The sequence below is a fragment of the Gossypium raimondii genome, chromosome 11 (genome assembly GCF_025698545.1).
Source record: "Gossypium raimondii isolate GPD5lz chromosome 11, ASM2569854v1, whole genome shotgun sequence".
In the NCBI taxonomy this organism is placed as follows: Eukaryota; Viridiplantae; Streptophyta; class Magnoliopsida; order Malvales; family Malvaceae; genus Gossypium; species Gossypium raimondii.
In genome coordinates, this window is record NC_068575.1 from 51,234,261 (window position 1) to 51,256,433 (window position 22,173).

Sequence of the window (22,173 nt, forward strand, 5' to 3'; positions counted from 1 at the left end):
GAACCTGCAAAGAACTTTCTCAATGTACCCCTTCTGACTTAGATACAATTTACTTGCTTTTCTATCTCTGAAAATCTCCATACCAAGTATCCTATTTGTTGGTCTTAAATCTTTCATCTCAAATTCTTCACTTAGTTGGGCTTTGACCTTTCTTATCTCTCATTTATCTTTTGCTGCTATCAACATCTCATCAACATAAAGGAGCAGATACACAAAAGAACCATCACTGTTCTTCTTAAAGTAAACACAACTGTCAAAACTACTTTTGAAATCATGAGAAGTCATAAATGAATCAAACCTCTTGTACCACTGTCTTGATGACTATTTCAAACCGTAAATGGACTTTTTCAGCAAGCAAACATAGTACTCTTTTTCTAAGACTATAAAACCCTCTGGTTGTTGCATGTAAATATCCTCCTCAAGTTCTTCACGCAAAAATGTAGTTTTTACATCTAACTGCTCAAGCTCCAAATCATGCATGGCCACAATACCAAGCAAAACTCGAATCAATCTATGCTTCAGAATTGGGGAGAACACATCTGTGAATCCCACTCCCGAAATTTTACTGTAACCCTTTGCAACAAGCCTTGCTTTATATCTAGGTTCTTCAACTCCTGGAGTCCCTTCTGTCTTTTTAAAAACCCATTTGCAATGAACAACCTTTTTACCTTTAGGAAGTTTCACAAGATCCCATGTTCTGTTTTTGTGGAGTGATTTCATCTCCTCTTGCATAGCAAATATTCATTTTTCTGAGTCTTCACAACTAACTGCCTCAGAATAATTAGATGGCTCTTGGTTTCCATCTATATCTTCAGCCACATTTAAAGCATAAGCAACTAGATCAGCCTCAGCATACTTCTTTGGAGGTTTAATTTCTCTTCTAGTTTTGTTTTTGGCAATAGAGTATTGTGGTAAAGAAGTAACTCTATTCTAAATTTTTGTACTGGCTTGAAGAGTCGACTCTGTTGTAGATTCTGGCTTAATCTGATACTCCACCTACTTTTGATTTTCTTTATTGGAAGAGTCTTTAAGAGATAAGTTAGGTAGCATAGCAGTTTCATCAAAAACAACATCTCTACTAGTCACAACTTTTCTATTTTCAGGACACCATAACTTATACCCTTTTACACCAACTTTATAACCAAGAAAAATACATTTAATGGATCTCGGTTCCAATTTTCCATTATCAAAATGAGCATACGCAGGACACCCAAAGATCTTTAAATCAGAATAGTCAGCAAGATTACCAGACCATACCTCTTGTGGAGTCTTTTTCTGAATGGCAACGGATGGAGATCAGTTGATCAAAAAACATGTAGTAGAGGCTACTTTGGCCTAAAACGACTTTGGTAAGTTGGCATTTGACAACATACATCGAACCTTCTTCATGATCATTCTGTTCATTCGCTCTGCAACACTGTTTTGCTGTAGAGTATGACGAATTGTCAAGTGTCTCACGATCCCTTCTGACTTGCACAGTTTATTAAACTCATCAGAACACAACTCTAAGCCATTGTCTGTGCAGAGGTATTTTATTTATTTTCCCGTCTATTTTTCAATCATAGTTTTCCAAGACTTAAATGCATAAAACATATCACTTTTCTACTTCAGGAAAAATGCCCAAACTTTTTTGGAAAACTCATCAATAAAAGTTAGCATATAATTAGCTTCACCTCTCGAAAGCACTCTAGATGGCACCCACAGATCAGAATGAATATACTCCAACGTTACCTTCGTGTTATGGATTCCTCTAGTGAATCGAACTCTCTTTTGCTTCCTAAAAACACAGTGCTCACAGAAATTTAGTTTACAAATTCCTTGCCTATCAAGAAGTCCTCTTTTGCTCAATTCTGTCATGCCATTCTCACTCATATGCCCTAGGTTCATATACCAAATTTTACTAATATCATCATTTGACAAGGAAGAAGAAGCGACAACTGCATCACCAGTAACAGTAGAACCCTGCAAAACATATAACTTGGCAGCCTTTCTCTACCTTTTCATCACAACAAGGGAACATTTGGAAATCTTTAAAACCCCAATTTTAGTTGTGTATTTGTACCTCTTTGAATCAAGAGTACTCAACGAAATTAAATTTCTCTTCAATTCTAGAACATGTCGCACGTCACTAAGTGTTCTGACAACTCCGTCAAACATCTTAACTTTAATCTTTCTAACACCTGTAATTTTACACGAAGCATTATTTCCCATCAAAATAACACCTTCAGACATTGTTTCGTAAGTTGTAAACCAATCCCGAATGGGACTCATATAGAAGGTGTAGCCCGAATCAATGATCTACTCCTCGCTCACTTTAGAATTGTTGACAGAAGCAGCTAGAAGTGCACCACCACTGTAGTCTTCTACAACTAGCTTCACCAGAATTTTCTGGTTGTTTTCCCTTTTAATTCGTAACCTCCCTTTTGATATTGTTCTGTAGCTTATAGCACTCAAATTTAATGTGCCCTTTCTTCTTGCAGAAGTTACAAGTTTTACCTCTGTTTGAAGACTTCGATTTACCCTTAGATTTATTGCGAGGATTTCATTCCTGTGTCCTTCCACGATCATCATCAGCATTCCGTTCTTGTCTCTCACAAACAATGAGACTCTCTCCCTTAGAGTCAAGTTTAACCACAAGTTGTTTCATCTTATCATACAAGGTCAAAGAATCATAAACCTCATCAATTGTGAAAGACTCGTGGCTATATAAAATCGTGTCTCTAAAGGTTGAATAAGATGGGGGCAACGAATAAAGTAGAACCAACCCTAGATCTTCCTTATCATACTGAACCTCTATGGCCTCCAAGTTTGAAAGAATTTCTTTAAACACTGTTAAGTGTTCGTGCACAGACGCACATTCCTTCAAACGATGAGCATAAAGATGCTGCTTCATATACAACTTGCTGGTTAGAGTTTTCGACATACATATTTGTTCCAGCCTCTTCCATAATGTAGCAGTTGTCTTCTCCTTTATCACATCCTTTTGTTAGACAAATGCAGATGTAATTTTGTTAACGCCTTTTGATCCTTACGCTTATTCTCTTCATCTGTTAATGTCGAAGGCATCTTATCTATCCCTAGCAGGGCATCCTCCAGATCCATCTACGCAAGAACTGATTGCATCTTAATCTGCCACAACGCAAATCTAGTGTTACAATCCAACAGTGGAATTTCATACTTCAAAGACGTCATTACCGTGATTGAGATGACCAACCCGAAAGCTCTGATACCAATTTGTGAAAATAGAACGTCGGTAATAACAATATATCGCAAAGAAAAAAATAAAAATAAAGAACACACAGAGTTTTATGTGGAAACCCTTTCGAGGAAAAACTCACGGGTAGAGGAGAAAAAAATTCACTATTTCAAATCCGAATGATTACAAGAGGAGTTTCAACTACATCTATTTATAGGTTGAAAAAAATCCAATTCTAATCAAAGTCAAATATATTATGCTAATAAATGCTAAATATATTATACTCATAAATACTAAATCTTTTAAAAAGAAAATATATTTTGTTTAACTTGACTTGCAAGCAATCTCTTAGAATTTGGGTAACACAACTCTAACAATACCCTATGGGGGTAACACACTAATGACAAAATCATTGGACAAAACATAAATTTAAGTTTCTTTTGTAATGGTGTATATTGAGGAGTCCAATTATGGTACTTTTTAGATGATTGATTCCATGACTAAATAATGTTGTAATTAATAGACAAAGAATCGGAACTTAATTACAAATTATTTAAACTCTAATTATATATGTTCAATCGATTTTCCACTAGCTCAACACAACTTTGCATAGGTTGCAAAAGAACTGATATTGTGAACGAATGAAAATAATGAAAGAGAAATAGATTTCATGTATTACTATCTGCAGTAAATGCATTTCTCGAAAGGAACAAGAGATGACTTAGAATTTAATTTAATTTCTTTCAATTGTTATTTAATTGATTGTAATTCAATAATTGAGTTCAGAGTGAAAATTAAATTAATTGGTCATCATAATTTTACTGAACGGGACAATGAAATTATTTGTTAATTGATTCTAATACAGTAAAGTCATCATGTCTTGATAGAATTAGAATTGAGTTTAGAAAATAATTTAATTAAATAAAATAATATTTTGAGAATAGAAAACTGGTTATTGGGTTGGATAATTACATGAGCTTATTTTAATTAAAATTAAAACTAGACTGCAAATATTATTATACCAAATATATGAAAGGCCCAAGGAGCCCATATAATCATAGGGGTGGGTGACACACTAGGTATTCCAGCGTGCTAGTGCTGCACACCACATAGAATTCTAAGGGAATTATGGGTTTTCAATTAAAATATTATTTTTCCCTCTCTTGTTATTCAAGTAAAACTCTTGTGATTTTTCATATAAATAGAAACTATGAGATAGTTAAATTGACACACATGATATACATGGATACTCTATTGAATTTTAGGAGAATTTATTTAGCTACAAAATAAAGTAAACTCTCGGTTTTGGTTTACCAGAGATAAAGTAAACTTTCCCCACTAGAAAGTTATAATTTTATTCTGTGATTTATTTGTGATAAGAGACCACTCTCTTAGCAACCAAGAGTTCAAGTATAGTGAAAAAGATCATTTTGGTTGAAAGTCAAGAATATGCAAGTCTCATTAGTCTATAAACACATATACTAATTTTGATGAAATTTACTGTCATAAATAACACAACAATAGTTCAATTTTATGAAATTTTTAAAATTTAGTTGTGCTACAAAATTATTTTCTTAAAAAAATTTAATAAATATTTAATTGGTTAATTTATTAAATTTCACATTTTAGAATTATTTTTTATAAATATGTAAACTTATAATTATTTTTCAACATATATATTTTAGATGTTGAAATTTTTATTAAACTTATTAGTAAAAAATTTGCATAAATAATTGATAGCATATTAATAATTTTATAATTTTAAAGATATAAATTAATAGCATATGATCTTTAACATAATAGCAATTTATAACATTTTATAAACAATTAATAACAAAGACGTAAACACTTCATAATATTTTAGTAAATATTTTATAATAGGATTAAGAGTGCAAAAGTCTTCAAATTTTTTCAAAAAAGTAATCAAGTCTTTTTTTTTTTTTTTTGCACTCATTTTGGTACTTTTGGTACTTGAATTTTCAAAATGCATCAAAAAGGCCCACAAACCTTTTCAAAAAAAAGCAATTAAATCCCTACTTTTTTTTTACACTCAGTTGGGTACTTGAACTTTCAAAATGTATCAAAAAGACCCTCAAACTTTTTTCAAAAAAAATAATGAAGCCCCGCTTTTATTAAAAATTAGAAAAAAATTTATAAAAATTAAAATCTATAAAACCTATAAATATTATTAAATTTTAATAAAAATTAAATATTAAAATTATAAAAATATATCTAAAATCATAAAAAAATATAAAAATTTGTAAAATTTTATAAAAAAATCGTAAAAATTATAAAATATATAGAAATATAAAATTTTATAAAATTGTAAGTAAATTATAAAAATGTAAAGAAATATAAATTTAGTCAAAAATTTTATAAAATTATCGTACCAAAAGAAATATTTTATAATTTTTCTATAATTTTATTGATTTTTACTTTTTATCATTTTCACCACATATCATGTTGTGTTGCGACATGTGATAACTTTAATTGAAAAAAGCTAGGGTCGTTAATTTTTAATGATATTTATAAAATTTTATAATTTTTTTATTTTTACGATTTTTATAAAAATTCTAATTTTAATAAATTTTAATTTTTATGTTTCTATTAAAATTTAATAATTTTTCTAAAATTTATTTTTTATTTTTATAAAAAATTCTAATTTTTAATAAGAGCAGGGGCTTAATTGCTTTTTTGAAAAATTTTGAGGGTCTTTTTGATGTATTTTGAAAGTTCAAGTACCCAATTGAGTGAAAAAAAAGAGTAAGAGTTTAATTGCATTTTTTGAAGAAGTTTGAGGGTCTTTTTTATGCATTTTTAAAGTTCCGGTGCTCAATTGAGTGTAAAAAAAAAAGAGGGGCTTAATTGCTCTTTTTTTTTTAAGTTTGAAGGTTTTTTACACCCTTAAGCCTTTATAATACATGAGTGAAATATTATAGATAAAATAATAGTAAATGGTATTTAATATAAAACTAAATAATTAATAATATAAGATAATAATAAATTTTATAATTGTAATTGTAAAATTTATACAACTTATTAATTAAGTAAAAGATATATTTTTTATAAATATCAATCACTTTTTAGTACCTAATTGAAAACAAATTTTAAGTTAATACGTAATTGAAAATACATCATTTTTAATTAATAAAGTATTATAATATTCACCTTTTAAATAATTCACCTATAATTAAAGATAAAAATATTAAAATAGATAAATATTATATATATTCTAATATTTGAATTTTATGCTAAGTTTTATTTATATTTTGGATTTAAATCTAAATGTTTATACTAGTATAATATAATAAAAAATTAGTTTAATTTATTAATTATATTTTAATAAAATTATTGAATTAAATTAACATTTTATAATTTGATAGTATTACGTGCGTAAGACTAGTATATATATATATATATAAATACAGAAAACACGTAAAATTGCATGAATACCACCTATTTTGCTATTTATTACTTAAATCATATTTGAGATTAGTCTATTAAGGAGCATTAGATGATCAAATTTAAGTGCTGAAATTATTTCAGTCGGCTAAATTGGAAGCTTAATCAATACGGACATTAAGCTTAATCTCACTTGGTATAATTACGGAGCAAATGCTAGCCAGCTAGCTAATAGCAGCGTAGCAGCAGTTGCCGATATCAAAATAACAAGCATTTGTCCCCTATATATCGGATAGAAGATGATAGGATGAGGACGAAAATATAGCAAAGTTTTGCTTCATTATTGCTTCTCTGTATAGCATTTCCCATCACCAAATTTCAGGAAACAAACTACATTAGAATATCATATATATGCAAATCATTTCAGATCAATCTCTTGATATCTTTTTTATTGTGCACTTATTTGATAAAGATGAGCCAAATTTCGAGTTTGATATGCCATACTCTCCAATACTTTGTTTCTGTATAATTTCATCGAGGCTAAGTGATTTGACAAAACCATATGTATCTTAATGGAAAAGAGACTGTATGCTAGTTTTTAACGGCGAGATGGAATCAAAAAAAGAAAACCTCATTTGGGATTTGACAGGGAGGGATGCTTTTATGGAAATCTTACTGATTATAAAGCTCAACTAGAAAATATATATAAATAGGAATTTTGTAGTAGAACGTGCTTGAAATGCGGAAACAGAAAGTGAAATATTACAAAAGCTCTATATATAATCTACATTTCCCTTTGCTTTTGAGTTTAATTGATTGATGATATTCAACAAAATGGGGTCCCAAAACAGACTCCAAAAATTTCCACCTACAGACGCAAATCATAGTGCAAGTTTTTCTCCACAAACAGCAGATTTCTGGGCCAACTTTTGTTGATGTTATATCATATGGTTGGAAATTTGGACACTGACCGATGTCCACAGGAGCTTGAATGATAATTCAGAGTTTGTTTTGTTTTGTTTTTTTCCTTAGCTGTATCTCATAATGGGTTTAACTATTAATTGGATTAGCTTTCTTATCTCATACATCCCATCCTTTTGGTAGTTCACAGTTCATTTTGATGCAACTAAAATCAAGGCTGTAACCAAGAAAATTTTAACTATATATGCTTTCTGCCAAAATGTTTTAAATCAATGGATTCGATTATAAGGCCATCATATCTTTTCGCAAATGATCAATTAATTCAAAACAGCAACAAACCGCCTTTGACAATGATGTAAATCTTCACAATGATTTGCGGTTCAAATCATTATCTTTTCATGATCAAAAGACTTTGGGATGGTCTTATAGTTCCATTGCCCTATTATTGGGATCAACAGTTTCAAGTTTTAACATATTTAAGGTAGAGATTTCAGTAAAGGTACTCGTTAGATTTGGTAAGCTGTAGATTAGGAGACTGAAATTTACAGCTGCAAATGATTAAATTATCTTCCCTGACTGCATATTATGTCATCTACAGATTCACTGCCCAATTCTGTCCTTCCCTTAGGGGAAGGGAATAAAAGGGTTAGATAGATCCTGCTGCACCTCCTTTCCCTTACATAATCATTAACAACTTCTCTTTAATTTATCAAATGTTTAGAATAGCATTGTTTAAACTCTATGTAATCATATATATATATATATATATATATTGTAGTATTTGTTAAGCTCAAGTTTATATATATTTAAGTTTTAACGTGCAACATGTATCAATGATTGATGGACTTTTATTTGAGTTAGCTTTGTACCATACAATTTAACGTCTAAAGATAGAATTTAGCGAAGCTTGATTCCGTTAGGAGTTTAGTGTCAGATTTTTCGAACACCATGTCACATTAGATGGAACTGCGCAATTTCCTGAAGATATATAGTGAAGAGAACTTACCAATACCCATCAATTTGTCACCTCCTAAGTCTACTGTCGCTTTGTCTAGTCATCTCACATACACTCCAATATTACTCTTAGTTGACAATCTGTCACTAGGAGATTGTATAAATCAGTTAAAATTGATTTGATCGGTTAAGTTGATTTTGGTTTAAATGGTGTTGTCAATTAAATTAGTTGTAGGACCAATTAAGTTGGTTATGTCAGTCGGCTATCGGCTATTGAATTTCATAACCGAATTGACCAACTTAATATTTTTAATTATTTTTAATATATTTATATTTTATAAAATATAAATTGGTTAATCTATTAAATATCTTTATATTTTCATTGTTTTAAATATATTTTAAATAAATTAGTAAATCAATTGATGTTAAGTTAGTTTATACCATATAAGCCAATCGGTTTAGTTATTATATATGATGGCAGTTAAGTCGATAAAATTTAAATAAATAAAAAAACAACAACAACAACCAAACCGAACAATTAACTGTTTGCTCACCCCTATCTGCCACTATCATTTGTACTTATGAAGTAAAATGTTTGATGATTAAGACTCACACCAAGTCAACCTCCCACTATGAATACCAGCTCCCTTCAACACCAAATAAGGCAAATAGATAACTCAACTAATAATACAAACACCATACAACAACCCTCTCCCAACCTCCTTATATATCCTAAATGTTCATCGCTAGAGGCTTTTCATATTGTACATGACGTGAATACCTCACTCTCAATAAGGAGAAAGAGGGAAGATATCACAGTAAAGAAGGTCCTAGAAGCCTTAGGATATATGCAGGGGTGGAGCCAAAAAAAATTTTGAGGGTTGGAATTAAGTTGTATAATTTTATAAAAGCTAAAATGTAATTTCGTCATTTTAGTAGCTTATATTTCTATAATTTTTTAAAGGATTAGATCAAAATTTTATCATTTGGGAATCAAAGTGCAATTTCATCCTTTACCAATTTAAAACTTAATAAATTTCAAAGAGCCAAATTTTAAATTTCGAAGTTTAGGGGGGGCAGGACCCTTGTCAGCCCCTCTTGTTGTTACCTTGAATATATATACAAAAGAAAGCGAAGTCTTAGGAAGTTGGCACACAACATCAACCCCCTTCAAAAGTAAAGATAAAAAAAGGAGAAAAAAGTCAAATAGGTTTCCCCATGGTCAATCACTTGGCAAGGAAAACAACTCAACCTCTTCACACAAGCCAAAATGATGCGAAGAGGGTTACTTAAAGCGAAGATGAAATGCCCCTCAAAACAAAAGCTACAAAAGCTTTGCAGGAAGGAAAATATCTTGAAGGGACAAGGGTTTGCTACTCCAAACGAGCTAATGTCAAACGAAAAAGTTTAGGCACTCCTATGAAGCTAACATGAGGATGAAATTCATATCAGATTGATGATTTCCCCTCCTCAAATCTCCTTATTAGAACAAGAGTGCCTAATAGCATCTTGGGAAGCAGTTTGGTGGGAGACAAAAAGAGTCACATACAACACCAACTTCTTAAGTTTTTGTTGGAAAAATTGTAATTTTTGAAAATTTTGAGGCATATTCTTAATTGGTAGAGTTGAATCATAAATTATGGTTTTATATTCCACTCCATGAGACTTTTACAATGGTATATTATATGCTCAAAATGGTTGAGTGATGAATGAGAAATTGATACTCAAAGTAAGCCACTTGTGAATATTTGTTGAGGAAAAAAAAAGCTTAAATCTCACATTGGTTAAATACCAAGTATGAGATATGTATATATATGATAACCTACTTAAAGGTTATTGAATTATTGAGTTTGAAATTTTGCCTCACGCGCAAGGGGTGTAGATCCAAACCCATTGCCCGCACGACGTGGGTGACGCGAAAGGTTTGGACCGGTCGGGCCCAAAAAGGACCTGCAGATATTTTAGCCCAATATGAAATTTATTTTTTCTCTCAACAGATATTATACATAATCTATTTTAAAGGATAAATATCTCTATTTGATTTGATTCCAATCAATTTGATTTTATTTTATTGAAATTGATTTAAAGACTCTTTTGATGCAGATTTGTATACTTATTCATGAAAATTTCCAAAATTTCTCCATATTGAATGCCTATAAAAACCTAAAGAATACTGCAGAACTCTTGACAGACACACAACGAATTTTTTCACTCTAAAAAACTATTTTCTCTTTTCTCTCCAAATTTTCAAACGTTTCGGTAATAGAAGAATGCAAGGTTTGTTCGTTGATCACTACAAAGGTACTACTGCCACGATCATTTTGTTGTTGTACCTTGGGAGACAGACGACCAACGTTTCTCCAAGTACCGTAGGAGCGATTGAATCTGTCTTAAGAAAATTGGGAAAACAGGCTTCAACATCTTGTAAAACTCGATTCCCTTATTCCATTTCTCGTTTTGAAAGATATTGTTTATTTAATTTTTGATGTTTTAAATAGATATAAATATATTTATTTAATTTGTTTTATTTTTTAAATCTGATGTTTTTTACATAAAAATAAATAAATATTTGTTTATATTATTTGTTAAGATATTGTATTTAACATAAATATTTATATTTATATTTGTTGGTTAAAGTATTTTTCCAATAGTTTTAGCACAATTATATTTTCTGCCGGAAAGTGACTATTCTTCATCTACCATCAGAACATGCTTTGATTGGAATTTAGAAAAATCAATATCCAGGCCGAAGAACAAAATGATAAGAATGGAAAAACAAGAAATGCAAAAGGAATCTCTCGACCAAAGACAACAAAATAAGAAAAAAGATTTAAGTGCAAAAAAGGAAAATAGAAACAAATAAAGGTTTCGAATTCACAAACAAAGAATGCATCTCTAAGAACAATTAAAGCAAAGGCACGGTGATTAGAGATTTAATCATAACACTTTGAGATCTCTTCGAGCCTCACCAACACTTCCTAAACCTTGCCAAGTTTACTCAATCCAAGTCACTTTGTATTTTGTCTTTCATCTAGGAGGTAATTATTATGCTCAATTAAGTCGGACTTACGTTGTACCACTTAATGTTTGAAGATAGAATTCAACCAAGTTCAACCGCTCCAAGAGACTAGTCTCAGCCTTGCCAAGCGCCATGTCATATAAGGTGGGCCCATATAATCCTCAGAAGATATATAAGGAAGAGCACATGCTAACACCCGTCAATGAGTCACCTTCCCAAATCTAAAATCACTTTACTTAGTCACCTCATATAGACTCCAACAGTATTTCTAACTAGCAGTCTACCACTCAATCATCTGGATTTATGGAATAAAATGCTTAATGGTTAAGACTCGCGTTAAGCCAACCTCCCATTATAAATATCTCTCTCTAGCACCAAAGAACTTAACTACTTGTAATACAAACACCCTGAAATGGCTCTCTCTCAATCTCCTTTTATATATCTCCGTATTATAAATGGTATGAATCACCAGCATAGTTTGTATCCCAACGTCTTGTATTAATAAGATTCAAATGTAAATGTTGAATTAAAACAGTAAGAATGAAATGGATAATATATTAATAGAGAAAATGATCCAAACTCAAAAATTTTAATACCACTAGAAATGAGTGAAAGAAAATTTTACAAAATCTCCTCTTTATAATTATTGGAAGGAAAACATCCACTGTCGACGTTATTTACAGTAGGATTGCTACTTTGTTTCTAACAAATTCGAGCTGTCGGTTGAAAACACATGGATTGATTTTTCTTTACACTTTATAAAAAGCAACTTTACTGCTTAATTCAAACAAGTTTTTTCTTCGTCTAAATATTTATCAAAATTTCATGCTACCAACTGGTTGGAATATATATACAAAAAAATATTGACTGAAAAGCAAGTAGTTGACACAAGCTAATGCCGGTGCCAAAATCCTAATATAGAGGCTAAAAATGGGTGCCTTCAAGTTGACCTCAAAATCATTAATACAGTAGCAACACTTACCAAACATTTACTCATCAATAACTTGTTCACAGCTTTTTTTTTTTTTTTGTTAAGAGTGATAAATTTATTGTTCATTAGCGTTCTAGATCCATTCCTTCTTCTTTTTGAAATTGGAATTATTTTTCATGTTTATTTATATTATTATTTAAACCTCCATTAGATTTTTTTTATATTTATTTGTACTATTATTTAAATCCCGATTAGAAAAATTGTTTTGACTGAGTTGATGTCCCAAATGCTCGGTTAGAAAACTTATTTGACTGAGTTGATGTCCCAAATGCTCGGTTAGAAAAATTATAAAAATGCCCTTTCGTATTTAAAATAGGTTATACTTTTTTGTACAATTAAATAAACTATTAAGTGAGTTGGTGTCACGAATTAATCGAGTACTAACTCGATTTGAAAAATTATTAAAATATCATTTCATTTTAAAATAAATTATATTATTCGATGGTAATTTAATATTTTATTTTATATATAGAAATGATATCATAGTATGTCCATAAAATTAAAAATAATAATAGTATATAGACAACATCAGGATAAATAATTGTATTAATTTAATATTCTTAATTTGGTGTATTTATATGTTACAATTTAATTTTTTATTTAATATTCTTAAATTTTATTATTCACACATAGAAAGGATTTTAATGACATGAAAAAAAAAAAATAAAGGTTTTAGATGATGGGGCAAAAACTCTAGAGGAAGAGTTAAAAGATAGGTTTCAGACGTTAGACTCGGGTAACTTGGATTGTTTTTTTTCAACGGGAAAGTGGGCTTTTGGTGGGTAAATTTTTGAGACAGCTTTTAATGATCTGATAAAAAAGAAAATGAGGTGGCGTTAATTTATTGGAGCGGAATATATACGAAGTGGTATAAGGGGTTCATAGTAGCACTAAAATTATAAACCACCTGGATCCCTCTGTGTGAAAAGAAGGGTTATGGTAAAAATTAGTGGGACTCGTGTCGTGGAATCTCCCTCGATCACTACGTATATAAAGGACCCCATTGCGTAAAACTTGTGCATGGAAAAATCAAATGCACTAATCCCATATTCATCAGTCTCTCTCTTCCCCCCTATGTATCTCTCCTTATTTGCTCTCTTCCTTTTTCTCTTGAGCGTCTATAACGTGAACTGTTGCGGGGAATGCTGACTGGTTCGAGACCATTCATTCATATGGACCTTAAATGTGTTTTGAATGATTTCGGACCAGGCTTCATTCCCCTCAACTTGGTTTAATAGTTATATATTTTCAGCTTCAGCTTCACTGTCCCCATGATCAAATATGCACAGGTGAAAAGTAAGGGTAGAATTCGTATCCTGATTTTCATGGTTTTTAATATGTTTTCATAAATAGCTATATATCTTAATGTGAACATCTGATTGCTAAAAATTCAATCTTCGTCTATCTTTTTGGTTTGTTTATTTTTGTGGGATTTGGAGTGTTCATTGTGGACTTTGCTTGCAGAGTCTTGCAAAGAACTAGAAGACCATAACTCCTGTTTGCTATCACTTTTGCTTTATGTCTAAGATGGTGAAAGATTGAAAGTAAACTTTAAATTTGTCTCATATTTTTCCCTTCAGGATTCATCATAACTTTTTCTTTCTTACATGGTGCCTATACCAATACCGGACGGGCAGACACATTAACTCTTGGTGGGTCAAATCCACATAGAAAAAAAAACACCCCATGTGAAGTTCATAATTCCGTGTGGGTCAGAACTCCAGGGGGTTGTCAATATGTTCAGCAGATATGTTTAGTTTTGAGTGTTGTCAAAAGGCAAAAGAAAATAGCAGAAGTTCATCTCCTTGAGCTGACTGAAGGGAACATGCAACACTTGCAGCTTGTGGAAGATGAAATGAAGACAATATCAAACGTTTGTTACTGATTTTATGTTTTCATAAGTCAGAAGAATTCTCATGTTGAAAGAAAAGAAGGTTGTAAAAATTGGAAGCAGAGTAGTTTCTTTGTAGGATTTGATAGGACTTCGGGAGGAGATTAAAAAGAAAAGGGAGAGGAGGGGAGCCACCATTGAACCTTGTCTGCTTATGTGTTCCCCATGTTGTGATAACTATTTTCCATGCAACAAAGGATGGGCTACTTCCCCTTAACGCCTAGACCAATAAAGTCATGCACTAAACTTTAAGATAGTGAAAATCTCTCCTCTCTTTTTTTCCTTCCTCATGTTAGATCATGTCTCAACCTGCAACACTCACTTGAGCTAACTTTCAGATGGCAACAGGCACAAACCTCTAACTTTGAAAGGGATTAAGAGCAGCCATGAGGTATCATCCCCTCCGGTATCATGGCTCCGTAAGGGCATGCCATCTAATGATTTGTAAATGATTTGTTTGCAAGCTATATAATAATTGTAATTAGAAGAAAATTATGTTAATGATAGATAGAAGAGTTGTGAATGATTTGGGTTCAAACTTCAATGGAGAGAGAGTGGGAAATGTAGGAAGTTAGGTAAAGTAGGTGTTTAGACTTTAGATTCTTTTGAAGATTTTGCCGTCCCAGTCGCTTTTTGTAGCCAAATTCCATCCAAATTTGTGACAATAGTTCACCCCCCCCCCCCCCTTTTTCCATTTGTCGAGAAGACTATACGAACTACGATGACAAAACTCAATCATTTATGTTTTACGACATTCATTTTAGTACAGAAATAGTTTCATTACAAGATAATTCCAAATTTACTGCATTGTTCCTCAGAACTTCGTCCACTCGGTTTTTAACTGCATCAAATATTTATAACAAAAACAAGACAGGCTTTCATTGTGTTGCTTCCTCGAAAAGTTATAGAAGCATTAACCAAAACCACAACTGATTGAGCCTTGACCACTCTTATCTGTTCCCCAACCACAAATAGTAAGATGGATCATATGTATCCGCAAAAAAAAAAAGCCTGATACAGCTTTTGGCCCCTGAACTATAGTTAAATTTTCACTTTGATACTTGTATTATTTTTTTCTCAATTTGGCCATTGCATTTCATTTCTGTAATCAGTTTGACCTTTGCCATTTAATTCTATAATCCCATTACCCCAACCCAAATTTTCATTAAAAATTTCAACCTACCAATGACATGCTGCCACATGTAAATAAATTAAAATTTTAAAAATATAACAAAACTAAAAAATCACTAAACTTCCAAGAATATCATAAAACTTTCAAAAGCCCAAAAAATTCTAAAACTCATAAAATTATTTTAAAAACTAAAAACTATTTTTGAAAATTATAAGTATGCAAAACTTCAATAAATCAAAAACAAGTAATAACATATAAAAAAATTGTTTGTTTAGAATTTTAGGTTTAATAGAAAAATTTTAAAAATTTTATGGTACTTTGAAAACTCAAAATTCCTTTAAAATGTCAAAATTTTCATAAAAATGCAAAAAGAAAAGTCATAAAATTTAAGTTTTTCTAAAATCTAAAATTCCAAACAAATGCATTTTTTAAAAATTTTATGATTTTTTTTGAAGTATCGCTTACTTATAATTTTTAAAAAATGTTTTTCTATCATTTTCAAAAATAAATTATGATTTTTTAGTTTTATAATTTTCTAAGTTATAATAATTTTGGGGAATGTTTATGATTATTTTTTGGATTCTTAATGATTTTTTAAATTTCTGTTTTTTTACTTTTTATTTTTTTTTAAATATATATATATGATTGGTTGGGTATTTTTTTTAAAACGGACAATCGGATTGGGGTAATGGACTATGCAGAACTGAAGTACAAGGTCAAACTGATAAAAAGTTAGTGCAAGTATCAAAGTGATAATTTAGTTATAATACGTATTAAGCCAAGGAAGAAAATTCATGCCTCCCAGACGTTCTGGTTGAAGGCTATTCTGGAGGACAACTCAGCTTCACTGTGGAAGGCTTTGTTCTTCTAATCTGAACTTGAACCAAGATAAGAGAAGATTTGATTGCAGGCTTACATAATGTAAATGCCATGAAGAAATATTAGTTTCTCAGCTGAGTTTGCCAGCAACTACTCCACAAACACATTATTCTACTGTGATCAAGCAACCAAATTCCCAACTTCTAAGACATTGAATGTTTTCCCACCAACAATTACATGATTCTACCTTGTAATAACTTTGTCAGAACCAACTATTCCTTCAAATAATCCTTCAAACCATATTGACATTTATACGTACTGCCTTTGCAATTTCCCCAGGATTTCAAACCATAAACTTTACAACAGATTAACATTGAAGAATTGGTATCAGAATGTGAGAATGCTAATAATTCCGGGCTTCGACTCAAATGAAAGTGATGTAACATGTGTGTAAGCCAACACATTTTGAAACCTCCCCTCAATATGTTAAGTCTCTGCAGAAGCTCTGTCAAGTCAAGGATTTTGACTGGCACTCAAAGCTCGCAAACAAGTTTCACTCTGGCCTTATTTAGGTAGCACTTGGACTGGAAATGTAGGAAGTAATTTCAGAGTTTCAAGATATGCTTCATCTTTTGAAAGTAAATCTACAACTGCGGCAACAGTGGATGCATCAGGTGACAATTTTTTCTCCACCATTTTATGAAGAAGTTTCACTACTTTTTGGGTATCATTCTTCTGAGCAAAACCATGCATGAGTGTGTTAAACGTGACAACATTTGGAGCACAACCCTTTTCCTCCATTTCAATTAACAAATCATTTGCCTTTTCTAGTCGCCCTTCCTTACACATCCCATTGATCATTATAGAATAAGTTACAACTGTTGGTTCCAAGCCTTTATTTGGCAATCCATAAAATAGCTCCCAAGCTGTTTCAAGCTTCCTTGTTTTGCACAGCCCATAAATAAGGGAGTTGAACACCTTAATGCTAAATTCAAACTTGCAACTTTCTAAGTTATGGAACAGTTCCAGTGCCTCTGAGACACAATCGTTTTTGCAAAGTCCATCCACATAGATGTTATACGTGCAAGAATCAGGTGCAATGTTACCGAACTGCATCTTACCAAACAGTTCTCTTGCTTCGACAGCCTTTCCTGCCTGGAAAAGACCAGTCAATAAGGTGTTATACGTGATAACTGTTGGCTTAATCCTTTTCGCGATCATTTCCCAGTAAAGCCTCATAGCTTCATTAACCTTCCAGTTTTTGCAATAAGCATTGATCATTATATTAAAGCTAACAACATCTGGTCCATTATCCTTATTTTGCAAGGAAGCAAGCAAATCCCCTGCAAAATCAAGCTTACCAGCCAAGCAATACCCATCCATCAATGTGTTATATGTTATTATATCAGGATTTACTCCTCTCTGAATCATTAAATTCAACAACTGATTCGCTTCTTCCAACTTCTCCATCTTGCAGAGTGCATCTATTAACACATTGAAAGTGATCACATTAGGATGCACACCTTGATCCAACATCTCAAGAAACAGACTTTTAGCCTTCTCCAAGTTACCTATGCAACAAAAACCATGAAGTAGGGAGCTATAAACAATCACATCCGGAAAAATTCCCCAACCCTTCATTTCCGAAAAAAGTTGACTCGCTTTTTCTACCATACCCTCCTTACACAGGCCATCGATAATGCTACCATAAATAATAACGTTAGGCTTACACACCCCATTTCCATTAACCATTTCCTCATATAACCGAAGAGCAATACTCGTATTCCCCATTCGACACAGACCATTAATCAAAGCCCCATAACTAATAACACTAGGCTGACAACCAAATAAAAACATTTTCCCAAACAACCTAGTTGCTTCACCAACCTTATCCTCGACAATCAGCCCTTTAATCAGAGATGTAAAAGTTAGAGTATCTGGTCTAAAACCCCACCTCAAAAGCCTACCGAAAACAGCGAAAGCATCACTAATTCGACCCGCACGACATAAACAATTAAGCAGAATATTCAAGGTAAAGAAATTAGGCGAAAACCCAATAGAATCCAATCTCTTGCAAAGCAAAACGACATGATTATACTGCTTAATCTTAACAAGGGCACCTAACAACAGATTAAATGATGACATTGGAGGAGAGGGTTTCATTTGGGTCATCTGATCAAAAAGTTGCAATGCTTTATCGAGAGTAATAGCCCCTGATTTGAGAAATTTGTGAAGTGGTTCTTGACTTGCAAAAGTTTGTTTGTTGAGGTTTGAAGATTTGGGATTCTTAGAAAAAGTGGGGCTTTGGCGGGAATTGAAAAGAGATGAGAGTTTACCTATTGGAGTAGATTCTGCATAAGAAGAAGAAGAACATGATAGAGCAGCTCCATTAGCGGCTGAAGCAACGCGGACCATCCTGCTGGCGACCATTTTGCCGGATGTTTTAGAAAAACCAGACTACGGAACCTCAACTAATAACGCGCAAGTCGCAACTCAATGTTAGTGGATACGGATCTTTTGTTTTCTCAGGTCCATTGGGCCATGGACCGAGAGGCTAGAAGCAGACAATTTGAACTTGAACCATCCTATCCTAGGAATAAGGGGAAAAAAGGATTTTCCCAAAAGTCCTTAAATAAATACATATAAATTAAATTACTAATTTCATTGTACAAATCTATATTCTATAATGCATCAAAAACATATAAATATAAATATAAATAGATTGGTTATGTAATGCAGTGGCCTTACTTTTTGCTTACCTTAAAATAATAGGGTACAATCTTTGGGGTTGATTCGTTTGTAGATTTCATCATCAATCATCATGTTGGTGGAAGAGTCGGACGAAGCATGGGCTTCACTGATACAGTCATAAGCTATTCGACACGTAAATATCAATAAGAGAAGGACAATATTGCAGATACACCACTAGAACACAAATGGCTGGAAGTTTCGAGGCCCATCTCCAAGAACTGATATTTGAAGTTTGAAAAAATGGTTAATTAGAAGTTCCACTCGAGAAAGAATAATTGAATCCATCAAATTTGGTGAAGCTATCATTACAAACCAACATCGAAACCACAATGAAGCGGAAGCAGATCAGAGAGATCAATGCTCTAAGTTTATCTCATAATACATTCAGCTGAAAGTTACATCTAACAACTGTTTCAACTTTTAAACTCACGAAAAAACAAAACCAACTCAAATAAAAATATTAAAAAAGAGATCTGAATGTTATATTTCGTGGGTATACGTGGATCCATATACACCCACTATACATCACTCCAATTTACAAGACTACCCCTATTTCGACTAGCCTCCCTTCTCATTTCTTTCCCCTCCTCGTCGTAGCTTTCTTCGCCGGTGATTTGACACTCTTCGGCTTAGCACTCTTCGAAGGAGCCTTTTTAGGCGCGGCAGCCTTCTTCGGAGCAGCTTTAGGAGCAGCCGTCTTCTTCCCAGGAGAAGTCCTTGTTGAAGTCCTCGAAGCCTTAACCGGCTTCTCCTTTGGCTTCGCCTTCGATTTTGCTACGGTTTTTGGCTTAGCAGATGCAGTCGCCTTCGGCTTCACAGCAGCCACAGCCTTTGTCTTCGTTGCGGTGGATTTAGCCTTAGGAGCAGCCTTTGGTTTGGCCGCCGCTTTAGCCTTTGTCTTAGCAGGGGATTTAGAAGTTGTTTTAGCGCGTTTCCCTTCCTTGGGCTTCGAAGCAGGTTTGGACTTAGCAGCCGGCTTCTTCTTAGCGGGAGCAGAAGCAGTTATAGCCGGCTTCGAAGCCTTAGCCGAAGGAAGTTTATACGAATTCTTAACCTTGACCAACTTCCCAGCAGCCACAAGCTTCTTCAAATGGAAAAGCAGAAGCTTCTTAAAATTTCCAGGAAGATTCTTCTGTTTCTCTTCAATGAATTTAGTGATAGCATACTGACTTGATCCAGTCTTCTCCTTCAAAGTGACGATTGCATCTTTGACCATCTGTCACAGACAGACAACATATTAACACGAATTCAGATCTGAATTACGGAAACCTACAACATAATCTGAACCATTTAGCAAAAAATTGAATTATGAAATACCTCTTCGTAAGGAGGATGAGCAGGAGGAGCTCGTGGCTTCCTAGGAGCTGCAGCCTTCTTGGCTTTGGGCTCTTTAGCTTTCTTTGCTTTGCCAGATTTGGGATTGGCTGTAGCCTCAGCGGGGTTCTCTTCCGCCGGCTCAGGCGCAGATTCCACGGCGACAGTTGGTTCCTCAGTGGCCATTGGAACACCGAAGTTGGGGTATCAATTTAGGATTAGGGTTTCAGAAGAAATTGGGAAATTAAGGATTGATCAAAGTGGTAATGCACTGATAATTTCGTCGTGTGATGAGGGGAACGGAAATGAAGGGATTTAAATAGTCATGTGTGAGTTAGACGGTATCCATAAAATGAAATTTGATTGGTAGGGACGACTAGCACACGGATCACTCTCTTTCATAATTTTAAATATGGACCGTTGGATGAGACGTTCATCTATGGTCCAAAATATGAGGGGGATGGAAGGAAGGGATTGGGAGGAAGACATGAGCAAGAACTTTATGTTTAGGGTAGTTTAGGTGTGTTTTTGGTCTCAATTGATTTAAGCATAACTTGAGTTATAATCGATGAAATTTTGTAAAAAAATTTGCATCACGTAGTTCATTTTATGAGCTTTCTAATGAATATTTTTACGTGATTTTTGGGCTATTATCTTGGAATGAATATGGTTTAGAAGCTACATTGGTCAAAATTAGGGTTCATCATGATGTTATTGCGGTTCTATTGGATTTTAGAAGAATGCTTGCTTTTAATCCCAATTTTTTGCATCTCGTTTGATAATAGATTAGCAAAGCAGTCTAATGCTTCAAGAATCATGAAAATCGGTTAAGAATTAGATGGAAAAAGATTGCCTAAAATGTTGTTGAAGTTGAACATGTCCTATTGATATATTCATATGTATTAACAACCTACCATACATGTGCATACATGTCTCCAATTCATAACAAATAAAATTGACATTGTTTTTATACTCTTTGTAAGCATTACATACATTTAATCATGACCATAAACAAAATCAATCTAAACTTGTAGATTTGTTAATCAATACAACAATCTAAATCTTTTTTTTTTAAACTTGGGAATGATTTTGCTTAGCATGTAAAGTCTATTAATACAACTCATTCAAACTCTTACTTCGCTAAATTTAATGCCTACTCCGAGATAATTGTAAAAGGGAGATTCAATTGATTGTTAATTTTAGCTAAAAATCAATAGATTCATACTTTTATCCTTCCAAAATTTTATCATAATACAAAATTATAACCTCACCCCCACAGCCAACTGAAAATATCTTATTCTAGTGCTGAATAGCAAATTGTTGAAGCAAAGTATAACCTCAATTTATGGGCATATCCTAATCGATGGAGGATTCAACTACATGTTAAAGTATTAATCGATGGAGGACAGCGAATTATCCTACAATACATCACATCTATCCCGAGTAGTCTATATACGACTCTTAGTCCTTTTATTGGCTCACAACATCCGATACAAAAATACAATATGTGCAATAATAGTAGTACTATACGAATTATGATAACAGTTATAATGCAATCTACAATATTGGTACAAGTGTAAATTTAAAACAACGGGGTGCATGATTTGACAAAAAATTGTTCTCACTTCAACGCAACAAAACGCTGCAAAACTTAGGTTAGGTTACCCCTTAGCTTGTTCAATTGAAAAGCAGCACATGTTGTTATTGTAAACTCATGAGAACAATTGCTTAAAGCAATACATATAAAGAGAGAAATAGAGGTATATAGAAGGAATTTTTTATC

At 32.7% G+C, this 22,173-nt stretch overlaps 2 protein-coding genes across 2 annotated transcripts; both read right to left on the reverse strand.

Annotated features, from left to right (window-relative positions):
- Positions 1–16,248: 16,248 nt before the first annotated feature.
- LOC105803172 (putative pentatricopeptide repeat-containing protein At1g12700, mitochondrial) lies at positions 16,249–18,891 on the reverse strand. Its single transcript, XM_012635207.2, has one exon. It carries the CDS (start codon positions 18,753–18,755, stop codon positions 16,890–16,892), a length of 1,866 nt encoding a protein of 621 aa, XP_012490661.1. The 5' UTR covers positions 18,756–18,891; the 3' UTR covers positions 16,249–16,889.
- A 460-nt stretch (positions 18,892–19,351) lies between these two features.
- Positions 19,352–20,697, reverse strand: LOC105803173 (histone H1). The gene is made up of 2 exons (XM_012635208.2): positions 20,394–20,697; positions 19,352–20,292 (listed from the first exon to the last, which is right to left on the reverse strand). The coding sequence occupies exons 1-2, from the start codon at positions 20,574–20,576 to the stop codon at positions 19,648–19,650; spliced, it is 828 nt and encodes a 275-aa protein (XP_012490662.1). The 5' UTR covers positions 20,577–20,697; the 3' UTR covers positions 19,352–19,647.
- Between the last annotated feature and the right edge of the window lie 1,476 nt (positions 20,698–22,173).